This window comes from Pyrgilauda ruficollis, unplaced genomic scaffold (assembly GCF_017590135.1).
Source record: "Pyrgilauda ruficollis isolate IOZ18807 unplaced genomic scaffold, ASM1759013v1 scaffold142, whole genome shotgun sequence".
NCBI classification, from domain to species: Eukaryota; Metazoa; Chordata; class Aves; order Passeriformes; family Passeridae; genus Pyrgilauda; species Pyrgilauda ruficollis.
The window spans coordinates 268,665-282,450 of NW_024512766.1; the positions used below are offsets into that span (position 1 = coordinate 268,665).

Below are 13,786 nucleotides of genomic sequence, written 5' to 3' on the forward strand. Positions count from 1 at the left end.
TTTAGAGGAACCAGGCAGATCTCTGCTGCTGCTCTCTTGCCAGTCAGTTGTGGATTCAACACATCCTGAATTGTGAGCCCTTTTTGTTTTTATTATGTTTTCAAGACAACCTTTATTGCGGCACAGTGGTAGAAGTGCAGGCCTTCCATGCATCTGTGTCTTCTGCTATAGGCCACAGTAACACCAGAGAGAGAAACCCAGTTTTAATTGGCACCAGCCTCACTTGCTGCAGCAGATTTGTCACCAATTTACCTCCCCCTTCACATAATTTCCTTCCTGTAGCTGCCTCTAGATATTATGCTCCCTGACAGATGGATTTGGGTCACCCAGGTAGTCAACAGTACGTCTGAAGCTGAAGATCGCAATTCCCAGAATAGCAACCTGAAACATCAGAGAGGAGCAGAGAGAAGGGAGTGGAAGGCAAATGTCATCCTCTTCCACTTACCATGGCTGGGATGTCCCTTTGTTTCAGCCTGTGCCCTCACCCAGACTGACCCTTCTTAGCTCATGAAAGCTGACAGGATTGCAGCCTAAGGCTTTGTGGCTGCAGACAGGTCTTCTAATTAGATAATTAATTGTATGAGTCAGTGCAATGCAGCCCACGAGAAGAGCACTTACTGACTTTATTTACAGCAGGGAGTTCTGGGGACTTTGGTGTGGTCTAGATGTTGTTACTCAGACCTGTGTATTCTAAACCCCCATCATGAGCAAGACCAGAAGGATCTTTCCTTTTTTTTTTTTTTCAAAAGGATTTTGACTTTTGCCCAAGAAGTCAGTGGGCTCAGACCTGCTCTGTGCAGGTTTCATTGCCTTTCACACAGGCAGCTGCAATTAGTGCAATTTCAATACTTTCAGCAGCATTTCTCCCTGGCAGGAGTCAAGAGCATAGTTCTGCCTACGATCAAGTGTGCCAACACATCACACAGTACTCTACATCTGACTGCTTCATTGGCGTTCTGCAGCAGAAGCCAGGCTTTGAGGAATATTGTTTCTCAAGTCATACATACTGTTTGTGAGCCTTGATGGGTTTGAACTACCTTGGCCTTTACCTGTCCACCAGTGATTAGGAGCACATCCCACCGCTTCAGAGCACCAGCTGGATTGTTGAGTGTGCCATAGGATAGATTTACAAGAATGCGGAAGGATTTGGGGAGGAGTCATATAAGACTCCTTAATAATTCAAAACATCTAATCTCTCTGCTAAATTTACAGACTTGCAAGCACCACTCCTCTACAGCAGGTGAAACACGATCAGGTATATTGGGATTATTTGTCACAGCTCTGCATTATCAATTAACACCATACCCAAGTACCTCAGGAAAGACAGTGATGCCAAGATATGATTTTCTCTGTTGGAAAGTCTTAAAAATAGACTACTTCCATTCTAAGCAGCTGGATGTTACTTCCTCTCATATTGCTGTGTATATTATTTATTACCTGAGCTAAGTGTATTACCTGTAACACACCCATCCTTATGGCTTATAGAAGCTGCTAATTGGAACGTGTGCAGGCAGAGCTATAAGTCCACAGGGATCCCAGCAGGACCTGGCTCTATATTCCTATACTATTCCAGAATTAGCCAGGATTTGCCTTTCTGGTTTTGAGCTTAGCTGGAGCAGCATAGATTGTGGATGGAAAATAGCAAAAGTTTCAGAACATTTTAATTTCCTTCTCCCTGAGATAGGTGTAGAAAGCAGGAGATTTGTTCCCTGTCTAGGAAACAGATTAATTGTTTTTAAAACTTCTGAAAGAAGTTCTGAGAGTACTATAAGATACTAGCTGGGTAAAAAGGACAAAGTATTTTATACCTGTTGATATTTTGGTTAGAAGATAAGAAATGCCATTTCAAAGTAGGGACCAAGAAGAGTGGGGGGATTTAATGAATTTAAAATCCCATACAAATTTCTTAGTTTTGCTGGGAAAATTTTACATCGCCCAGCCCAAGTTTTGGGAAACAACAGCTGCACTGCTCCCTTTATGTACACAACAGGTTTGATAGCACAGCCAGGGTGCATAAGCACATCTCTCTGTGACAGAGACAACTTCATGACACAGTGCACTATCCTGATTTACAAGGTCATAGAAGCACTGAACTTTATTCAGGCATTGAATAAATCCATTTATCCCTGTCACACTAGAAAAACCATCGTAGTGTCATAAACAGGCTTAAAAAAAAAAAAAAGACTTGGACTCAAATTAGTTACTTCTCTCTCCAGTTATCATTAGCAGATAAGAGTCCTTTTTCAGATAGCATTGGTCATCAACAACTTTTCTTCCCTATACGTTGCTTAAATTGCAAGGTTGAAGGCTAAGCAGGATCCATCACCTGTTCTGATTAGATCATTGATTACAAGATAATCCCCTGAATATTTCATGCAGGAATGATGGTGCATCCAGGCACTGAGGTAACTTGAGTACTTGAAACAGAACCTTATAAAAAGCTTTCTGCACTTACCTCCTATCTGGGAGCACTGTGAAGCTTTGTAGATATAAAGACACAGAAACTACCTCCAAGACAATCTGATCCGTGAGTGCTGATTCTTTGGACAGAGCTGGCTCTGCTGTAAAGCCCTGGTTCTGCATTAGCCTTTTTCCTTCCTCACAACTGCCTTCTGGACAAAATATGCCTGTTGTTACCTTGCTTCTTGAGGTGTTATGGAGCATGAAGACAAAGTGCTGAAGTTCCAGCAGAGAATTGCTATGGCCTTTCAGGTCATGGGAATTTGGTCTTTCTCCTTTTCTTCCCTCCATGATGGTAATCACCAAACCAGAAGGTCGTGCTAATTAGCTTCAGTTTGTGGTTTGCTTAAAGCAGGATCAAGGCAGGATGGAAATAGCTGCTGGTGCTGTTCTCTCCTTAAGCCAGTGCAGAAGCAGATTGTGTACGGCATAGCCACTCCTATTTTAGCACTGACACAATTTCCAGCCAAACCTCCAGGCAACATGGAAACACACATGCCTGGTAAGTTTTTTCTCTGTTTCATTCTTATTGCTGCCTATCAAGAGGGATAGGCCAAGACGGAGTGGAGAACAAAGAAAGGAGTACTTTGGAAGGACTTCTCTGTCTTCTTTTAGTGGGGGGGGGGGCGGGGGGGGAAGCAAGAGGAATCTGCAGCCCAGTTACATACAGAGAGCTCAGAGATAAAACATGCAGAGTTCACTTCTCCTGAAGTCTCAGAAGAGCAGCTGTGGATCACTGTTGTGATCAATGTGGAAAAGACAATCACTAGGCAAATGTCTAGTGCTGGTCTTCTGCTGTTTCCCCCTGCATTTGCCATATTGCAGTGCAACTGTGGGAAGTGAACAATATCCTTTTCCAGGAGAAAATGGGCAGCCCTGAGCTCTCAATTCCCGTACAAAAGGAGCAAATCTGCTCAGTGCATAAAACATTCCTTCTGGAGTTCCCAGTGTATGAGTTTAGAATAACTTTCACTGCTGATGTTGAGTCATTGCTCTTTCGCTGTCACAGTCAAAAGCTCTGTGGTTGTTTCTATGTTATCTCATTGTTTCTGGGGCTGTATCTCTGCTGTGAACTTCAAACCCCTTATTTGAATAATAGAAGGATAGAATTTGAGCTTTAAATTTTAGCTATCTTGTATTTCTCTCTTTATAATGGTTCAAGAACTATTTAGGTGTTTAGTCCCCTGCTGCTTAACTGCTTGTATTAAAATCAGTCCCATAACTAAACTCAGAACTGGATGGTTCTCTTTATAAAGAGTATTTCTTCTCTAATCATATTTGGAGGTTGGAAGGCAGAGGATATCTGTGTTATGTACAGCCAAATGTAGAGAAATACAACTGAGATACTGAGTCCTACCCAAGAGATTCTCCTGCTGGGTGTCCTTGAGGCTCAGGACATTTCAAACCGAGTGTTGGCATGGGGTTCAGATGGGCAGATGCACCCAGGCTGTCCAGATTAGTCCAGCATTAGTCAGGGTTTGTTTTTTTACCCTTTCCACCTGCAGTCTGAGAAGTACTGTGTGAGCCCTGAACACACAAGCTGCAAACTAAATGGCATTAGAGACAACCCAAATAGCCTTGTCTGTCTAATTCCTATATTCTTAAAAGGCTCTAAAATGGTGGTTTTGAAGACACAGTGGAGGAAATCATGCTTTACTATAGTTGAGTTTAGAGGAGATGTGCCCAAGCAGTAATTTTGGCACGAGCCAAGCTTCTTCATCTAGATTCAGAGCTGAAAAGTCATTATTTACTGAGAGCCTAAAGAGCACAGGTATAACCATATTTTCATATATCTATATATCTATATATCCTTTGAAAAAGATGTTTGAGTGAAGCTACAAGGAAATAATAAGTTCAGGTAGGGTTTTTTTCATCCCTACTTGGGGGTTGGAGTTTGCCAAACAATGCTCCTAAATTGCAGATGTCTTGAACAGCCTTGCAGAGGAGTATTCTTCTAACTCTAGTGTCCTTCAGAAATGCAGATCCTTTCTGATACTTAGCTGAAAAGAGAGGAAGATAAATGAAAGCAGTTCCCTGTCTGTGCCCTGGATGACCAAACCACTCAGTCTTTCCACTTTTGGTAGTCTGTGCAACTTCTTCATGGTGGCACTTTGGATGAGGATCTGGGAACACAAAGAGTAAGGTGAATTGCTGCACATGTGGGCAACCCTTAAGCTTGCAAAAAGCTGAGGCAAAGGAGTGCAGAGGCTGAGTGAGCAGGTGCTGACTGGCTGTGAATTGGAACTGGAGCAGGTCACTGATCTCTGTCCTGGAGGTACCTTGTCCTCGGAAGTCGTTTACAACTTGATGGAGTTTGACTGGAGGGATGGCTCCCCAGGCATTTTTGTAGAATGAGTGTAGTTCCTGAACACTTGCTTTCCAAGTTGAAGTCAAGATTCCCTGTACTGCTGTTCTCTGAAGATACATATATACATGTAAATACACACCAAAGCTATGCATATGTGCATATTTAAATTTTTATATATATTCATGTACATACACACACACAGAGCTTGTTTCTATCCATAGTAATTCCTTCAGAATGAGAACATGTAAGGCCAGATATCATAAAGGCTTACAGAGTGGAATGAGGTCAGGCTGCATCTGAAGCAGAAGCCCCTGAGGCACTGTTGTACCAGGCAGGAACTGTCAAATGTGGAATGCATTCAAAACAAAACATTTTGGTTCAATTGGTCTAATCTGGGAAGTTGAAAAGCTTTTGGGAGAACAGGAGTCCTCCACATACAGATATGGCAATTGCATTTCCATGAAGAAGTTTGTTCTGACTGGGAGTCCCTGACTGCCTCACCAGTTTACCAGTGTTAATCTCAGGTTTGTGACACAGATTCCAGAGGTTGGGAAGCATAATGCAGATGAAATCATATTGTAAATGAACTGCAGCTTTTTCCCTAGGCCTAGTTAAAAGGACTGGAAAGAAAAAGAGGTCTTTAATTGACTGTGTAAAGGTCTTGTGAGATATCCCAGACTCAGTCTGAAAATACTGAAGAAACATTGTGTGTGGCCTTCGGAAATGAAACCTCCACTTATTAATTATTTTTCTTGGAGTTTCCCTCATGGCATCATTATGTGCTTCATTAAAGTGAGCCAATCAAAAGTCTGCTCAGGAGATCAGACAAGAGTAGTGAGTCAATCTGCTGGACTATTCAAGTGCTGCTGGACCCTAATCTGGTATTGATAGGAAATATAAGAATAATCATAACATTTTGGGGTCAGACACCCTCCTCCAAGCATTTTCTTCTTTAGCATTCTACTGTCTCCTCTCTCAGAATGTGGTGATGGGGAAGCAGTTTCAGTCTGAGTATAGGGAATAGAAGGGTCTCAGCTAAATGAGGGGGAAATACAACTTCCAGACTTTAGCAGTACACAACGGATGTGGTGTCTCCCTGGATAGATGGGAGCTGTTATTTCTTCTTCCTGGAGAAAAGTCCTGACTAGACAGAGGCAGTGGTGTATTGTCTCTGTAGTGGTGATGGTGCTGACCATTAGGCAGATGCGTACAGGATGTCTTCTCCTGAGTATAAAACACTAATGCTGGAAGGACCAAGACATGGGTTTTCCCTCTAAGCGCTTCTCCAAGAGAATGAGAGTATGGATCAGTCAACCCCGTTTCAGCTGTGGCACCACTAGAGGGGGAAAGAGTATGAAACATTTGTGTGTCAAAACAGTTTCTGCATCCACTGGTTTTTATTAGCGTTTTTCACCATGCTACTGCCAGTATGGAATTGACCTGTTGGAGCAAGGAGGCCTCCAAGAGAATCAGAGGGATGGAGCAGCTCTGCTGTGAAGAAAGACAGTAACAGATAATTGGGATTCTTCAGCCTAGAAAAGAAAAGGCATTGGTGTGACCTCATTGTGGCCTTGCAGTGCCTGAAGGGAGCCCACAGGAAAGATGGAGAGAGACTCTTGGCAAGGGCCTGGAGTGACAGGACAAGGGGCAATGGCTTCACTCTGACAGAGAGCAGGTTTAGATTGGATATACAGAAGAAATTCTTCCCTGTGAGGATGGAGAGGCCCTGGCACAGGTTGTCCAGAGAAGCTGTGGCTGCCCTGTTCCTGGCAGTATTCCAGGCCATGTTGGATGGGGCTCTGAGCAAGCTGGGATAGTGGAAGGTGTCTGTGCCCATGGCAGTGGGGATAGAAATGAGATTATCTTTCAGGTCTCTTCCAACCCAGGACAATTGGTGATTCTCTGATGATTTCCAAACCCTTCATTATTCCGCACTGTGACCATGTAATTTGTCAAACACAAGAGATGGGGAGCATGTCTAAAAATTCCAGACATTACCCTCTAAGACCAGAACATGTAGGTATAATCTTAGATATACTTGATGAGCATTTCACATACGTAAAGAATTCTTTATGGAGAACAACCATGATCCACAAGTTTGTACCTGATGCCACTGGATCTGTTCAAATCACTAGAAATGAATAGTGTATACTGACTGCAGTATTTCCCATTCTGTTAGGGAACCACCTGTACAAAACCTGCTCTATGTATTTATCTCTCCTTCTCAGACTTTGCTCTACCCTCCTCACACCCAACTCCCAATGGACAGAAGACAGCAAAATCAGCAAGGGACTTTTTTTCAGCCTACAACAGCAAATACCTCACTGTTCCTCAGAACCGGACTTCCTGGCACAGAAGTGGGACCAATGGAGCTCCTGAAGCATCAGTGGTGTCCTACAGAAGTTCTGTAAGTAGGGTTTCATGTTCATTGCCCTAGGTCAAATGCATTTGAGATTATGAAGAGGCTAGAAGCAGAGTGAGAAAAGCAGGGTGCACTCTCCTGTGTGTTGGTTAAATCAGAACAGGGAGAAAAATCTTTATGAGAAAAGTGATACCACAGCCTCAGGTGGTTCATTTGTCTCTCTGTGTACAGCAAGAATTAATTTCTGCAGTAGTAATCTCACCAAAATTTCTGAATTGTTTACTTTAGCCAAAATCCTTCAGAGCAGGAATGGAGGGGGTTACAGTGGCAGAAAAGGTCTGCAGGTTGATCACTACATTGGGTGTGCCTGTGTCAACCCTGAGTCAGCTGTGACCAGGTACTAGTGGGGGCTGGATTGGATTGATTCCCAGTGGAAGTGTGGTGTGGCTGTAGTGTTCAGAGGAGAGCTGTCATTAGAGGAGGCACATTTGGAATGTATTAGTATTGATATATTTGCTATCAGACCACTAGAACAAAATCATCATGAAATGCTGATCCTATCTTTCCGTTTTCTTATTCCTTGGTGTGATGGTTTCTTGTCTTGGAAATATCAAGAAGCAGTGAAAGCAGGACCTAAATTGGTCATGATATCACTGTTTCTGACTTTTACAATGGCTGTGAGAGGAGGAGAGCAAGATCTTGATAGCTCCTTCAGAGGCATTTTTGAAATTGTGACCTTTGTGTTCCTCCATAAAAAAGTCTTCTTGTGCCAGAATGTCACATGGTAAGGCAAGCAGTGCGAATTTAGGGGCAGGAAATGTCTTTAGTGAAATCTGTGGGAATTTTGATTAGTTTTCCCTGAATTGGACACCCATAATTATGGGGATGGCACCTTGCTGCCAAGAGTGAGGAAAAGAGTCCACGGAGAGGGAGTCACTGTTGACTCTTCTCATCCCCTGTGTAACTCCAGCAACCCCAAGTGTTGCTATGGTGCTCTCTCTCAGGTGGCTAGGATGTGGCAGGTGGCTCCACACAGTAACAAACAGGAAAACCTTGCGTGATTTTCACATTCTACAACCTCCTTGTTCCCTCTCCTGTTTCTTGTTCATGGTTCTTGTTTCTGCCCCCCCTCTCCAGTAAGGGAGGAGAGGATCCTCAAAGCTCATTTTCTCTAGAGCCAGCTAATGCCTTGCCTTGCGCCAGTGACCTGCTGTGGTGGCATCATTCCTTCAGCACTGTATAGCCTGAAACTCTCTGGGAGGGACACTAGAAATCTGCCACAGGTTTTACATCACTGGGGCAGAGATGGATCTGGAGAGTTTACATGGGCTGCCCGTGAGTAATACACGAAAATGTATCTAATCAGGAAATGGGGAATTGCAATAAAATGATGTCTCAAAGGCAGTTTTATATTCTGCCACGATGTAGTGATAAGTATAATTTTGGATGTGTCTAAAGGGACTGTATATATACTTTAGACATGAAGGATGTGATAAGTGTGATGTGCAGAACAGATTACTCAGTGGTAATTTTGTGAAAGGATTAAGGACATAGCATAATGTAAAGCCAAGACTTATTTAGTGACATGATGACTGAAACCTACTTTGTGGGAGAGTAAGTGAAGTAAAACAATGAAAAACAAGAATCTGGTGATATTGATGAATATAATAATATGCATGTTTACATAATGCATTCATAAATTTGTGTTGTTTTAACAAACAAGATAATTGCCATACAGCAAGTGGTTAACTTTGCATTCAACACTACCAACACATGTAAGGAAGGGGAGAAAAAGAGAGAAAGAAACCTTTGACTGGTACCTGCTAAGATTTTGTTTGTGCAGTCACCTATGGGAACTGTAAATGTTTGGAATTAGGTTATAGGATGATTGCTTTGAATCAGGTTGACCCTTGCTTTTATCTTTTCCCCCATCACTGGAGGGCTGGTGTCACTCCAGTGAATAACACTCTAGAGAGCTCTTTACATGGCAGCATTGTGCTGGAAATGGCGGCTGCAAACAGTTTGGAAAACTCATGGGCTGCCTTTAATGAGTGGGAAGTGTGAGTCAATGCCTCAGACTTCCACATGAATGCTGCAGAACATCCAGGCTGGGGAGTGATGGCAGGATTACTGTTGGAGCTGCATCCCAGAAGGGTTCTAAGAGGGAGATGATGAAGCAGGGATGGTCTGAGGGCCTGACTGGATGCAACATGGGTGGTTTGAAGGATTTTAGCCGTGGATTCCTTTTTGCAGTGTTAGTGGTCAGTCACAAAGTCTTTTCATATGTTATAATACAAGCTAGCATGGCTAGCCATTCATGGGACATATCCTTTCTAATCCCTGGTATTTTCCAAAGTGTTTCTGTCCAACCTGGCCCTTCTGGACCTTGAACCACATTAAAGATATTTCTCCTATTCTGGCTAAGATTGATTTCTTCCCTTCCAACACTGTTTTTGCTTCCCTTCCCTGCCTGCTTTGCTCCACAGCATATGGCATATGGCCTGTAATGTGGTCCTTATTCTCACTTCTCTGTCCCCTTTTATAATGCAGCTGTCCTCTCCCCTTGGTCTGTGCATGTGCAGAACAGGGTAACAGAGTTGGGGTGTGCCTCCATACATGCTCTTCCGTAGGGATCCCAAGTGTTGGGATAAACTAAACTAAACTATGTTTAGTTTATGGTCAGAGGAGGAATGAAGTGAGGCTGGTGCACAGAATTAGTATTTGTAGGTCATACCTGGATTCTTAGTGGCTTCATGTGCTCATGTGGAGATAGACCCCCCCACCTACAGGGGCTTTTTGGCTTTTTTGTCTGTGCAACTCCCGTGTTTCTCTCCCAGATTATCAACAACTACGTGGAAGGGACCCAGGCAGGGGCAAGGGACAAGGCCTCCCCGAGTGGCCTGCACTTCAGGGACAGCAAGAGGAAGGTCGACTATGTCTTGGCTTACCACTACCGCAGACGCCTGGCCCAGCATGTGCCCGTTGCCGTCTCCCCGGAGCCGAGGTGTGGATCTGCCTCTGTGACCCTAGTTTCAAACGGAGACACCGGGAAGGGCCGCACCGAGCCCCAGCAGCAGCAGGACGATGGCCAGTGTGCCCTGCAGGAGTGGCCAGGGCTGCCCGGCCTGGAGGCGGCGGAGCTCAGCCCGCTGGACGCCGCGGAGGAGGAGAGGCGGCTGCAGAGGGAGGAGTATGAACACAACCTGCTGGAAGCTGGGCTGGAGATCGAGAAAGACCCCGAGGTAAGAGAGAGAGATTTGCACCTTATATGTGGCATCAGGTGTCCCGATGGATAATGGACACTTTGGATGCCTGAAATACGGTGTGAAGCTAAGAAGGTGGCCAGGGTGTGTTTGTGTTGCTTGGCCCTTTCTGCCTGAGAAAGACGTGGTGGTTATTATTGTTTAATGTAGTGTTGAATAGAAATTTCAATCTTACTTCAGGTGAAAACGTATTTCTTTATCTAAATGTTCTTATGGCATGCAGCAGACACACTTTTCTTACAAAGAACTCCCCAACAACTTAAATATTGCTAAAATGAAGAAAGTATCTCTTAAGTAATTTGCTGGAACACTGCTAAGACATTTCGTATTTCCTTACAATATTTTCAGTGTGACTCTGAGCTTTCTTCTCTGCCATATCTAAGTTTTGTGTCCTTCATTCCACCCACGAAATGAGCAGCCCCTATGCTTTGACAAGAGAAGATCCCAGCCTATGCTGTTTTTATCCTCCCATGTGTGTGATGCTGGAATGACGTTATGCTCACATCAGCTGGGAGCTGTGGTTATTTTACTTGGCTGTCGCCAGTCAGTCCATTGAGCACAGGTCTTCCAAATCCCATGTTGTTGCACTGAGCTCTGTGCTATCCCTCTGTGCCCCTTTGAAAATCATGGATATTTATATCCAATGAAAGGAAATTCCTGCTGGGTTCTGGTTTTAGGTGCTCTGTTGTTCTTGACACCAAATTTGAGAGATTTAGAGCGCCTTTTTGTACTTGCTGAGAACTTACAGCTCGTGTTGCTTCCAGTGCAACCAGTCAACACTTCCAAAACATGGAGCAAATCACAGACTGAATCTGAAAATTTGAGACTGACTGGCTTGGCATAGTGTATGCATATTAAATCACTGGCAGGAGTAGAATGAAATAGAAAAGTCTCTTGACTCTTAAAATTTTCCTTGCTTAATTTTCTGAGTTGCAGGTGGCTCTGGGTTGTATTTCACTGCACAGCCTGGCTGAGCCATCCTTGCACTGAGCAGAAAAACGTGATTTCAGATCCTGATTCTTTTATGCTGTGCCCTGAGGTTATGGTTCAGTACATGACCATCTTACTCCTATGATTTTTATAACCAAATTGCATAAAACCAAGGAGAACAGCTGTTTTTGGAGACCCCTTTCAGTTCTGAATTTCATCAGAACCCAAAAAGTCAAGCAGGAGATTTGGAATTGATTATTTGACTCATTGCTTACCCTAAGTCCAGCTGGATACAAATTTTGTTTTGGCCTCCTTCCAAGTGATGGCACATGCTCTTAAATAATATACAAAATGATAAATGATGCCATAAAGTGTTGATAAAAAACCCCTTTTTGTCACAGTCTTCACTATGAAGAGAAAAAGGCTTTTTGTAAATGAACTGGGAAGTTCACAGGAAATTGTTGATTAGTTCTATGGAAAAAATGAATTGATTTTGAAAATTACAAAAAAAGCTATTCCATCACTTCTCTAACTGTGTATGTACTGAGTCACTCCTGTCCCCCACCCCTCCTCCTGTCCTTCCCAACACACAAGCTGTCTAATCAAAAGGGGAAAAAAGTTTTCCCTTTCAGAATCTCCTGAGAAACTGGAAGGGGCCGGAAGGACCATGCCTTATCCTTTTTCTTCCCTGTCCATGACCTGTGGCTTTTACTTCCTTTTCTTTTTCTCACTTCACTGATTTTTTCTTCTGTTAGTTAACTCCTGTAGGAATGTGCTGACGGTTCTGTCCTTTTTCTTGCTGTGAATTTCCTAGAAAATGCTGGGTAGGCACATGTGAAAGGCACAAGTGTCCTTATATGTGGATTAAAATTGTGTGTTGAGCTGATATGGGAAAAACTTCTGCTTTTAGTCCTGGGAAAAAATATGTGTCTATAAATTAATTACACTGAGAACAGCCTTAAAGCAGCATTTGTATTTTTGTATAGCACAGTGGACTTTCAACTACTGCATTTCCAGTGGATAATGCTGAACTGAATGTTTGTTTGGTGGAGGTGTTTTAGTTTGTTGTTGTTAATTTCAGTGCTAATATAAGAAACAGATTTTTTAAATATAATACTATTGTAAGTTGAGATATATTCTCTAATATATACTCTGGACCAGGTTTTGAGATAAGTCTGACCTGGCTGCAAAGGTAAATATTAGAGGGATTCCACTTTCGGGCCCTAGGTTTGGAGCAGACCTGGTTTCTCTGTGTTACATCATCTTCCTATGGTTTTGCAAGAAAATCCACTAATTTGAGAAAGATGGCATGTCATGAATCAAAGAATCAGGGAATGGTTTGAGTCTGCCAACCTCACATGGGAGTAGGCACATGGGAGTTCTCTCAGAAGCTGGTTTTGTTGGTTTAAACCTTTTAGACATCAGGAAGTTCATCTCTAGGAACACAAGACAGAGTTACAACTATTTAAAAATCTTTATTTTTGCAGCTGTCTTGTTTTGGAAAAGTGAGAATTGCTAATATGTTAATATGTTTGCTAAAATGTGGCATTATGATTGTTATATGTTTGATAATTAGGGATAAACACCTTTCTCACTTTTATTGTCAAATGTGTAAAAGAAGAGGACAAGAAAAACATCAAGATGTATAATTTGTATGTGGAAAGAGGCATATTGCTGTTTTTGAATTTGTGTAAAATAGGCAAAACTATGGACTGTCTTCATTCACTCAGTTATTATTTGTGAATTAAGGAATTTTGGACTACATTTTCAACTTCCTAATAACTTTCTATCATTTGTTATTGCTGTCCTCCAGAGAAACTTTAATTTCTCTTAATACAACATTCCTCGGGTTTTGTTGTTTTGGTTTTTAATTTTTTTTTTTTTAATTTCCCTTTACCTTTGCTGTTGCTTTGTTTTTCTTTGTTTTGTTTCTGTTTGTTTGTTATTTGTTCCTGAGGAAACTGATAATTGTGTTTTACCTAATCTGAAACTAGTCATTCTCTTAAATTTGAATTTTACTTTTGCCTTAATGACTGCAAATGCAACACACACCATTTTCAATTAGTATTATGTATGGTAAGGCATAAAAGGTATGGAATAAGAAGACATTGGAGATGTGCCTTGGCATTCTGACAAAGCTGGATCATTTTCGAGCACACTGGAAGTGAAATGTACTATGCTAAGTAGCAGTTGGGAGAGGAAATATTATTTCAAGGGGAAGATGATGACAATTCTAAAACAAAGTGTAAATTATCCTCCAAGAAGCTCATCTAACCTCAATTTTTGAGCTAGTATTGTTTCCAAAATGTCTCACTGAACTCCCTTGATTACATTACACTTGAGGGGAAAGGAAGTCCTTAAGGTCCTCAATGCTGATATTAATATTACTGATAATGGAGGTTGTCATTGGATTTTTCTGCTTGATATCCTAAGGCATATTTTTGAATTTTCGTGGAGAAAATC

The 13,786-nt window shown here is 42.3% G+C and overlaps 1 protein-coding gene across 1 annotated transcript in view; it reads left to right on the forward strand.

Moving 5' to 3' along the window:
* Positions 1-2,943: 2,943 nt before the first annotated feature.
* The window catches only part of ANO2 (anoctamin 2), a 151,436-nt gene continuing 140,593 nt past the window's right edge, over positions 2,944-13,786 (forward strand). The window contains exons 1-3 of the mRNA XM_041460361.1: positions 2,944-2,962; positions 6,997-7,175; positions 9,968-10,372. Coding sequence (XP_041316295.1) covers positions 2,944-2,962; positions 6,997-7,175; positions 9,968-10,372 — 603 coding nt within the window. The remainder of the gene's footprint in view (positions 2,963-6,996; positions 7,176-9,967; positions 10,373-13,786) is intronic.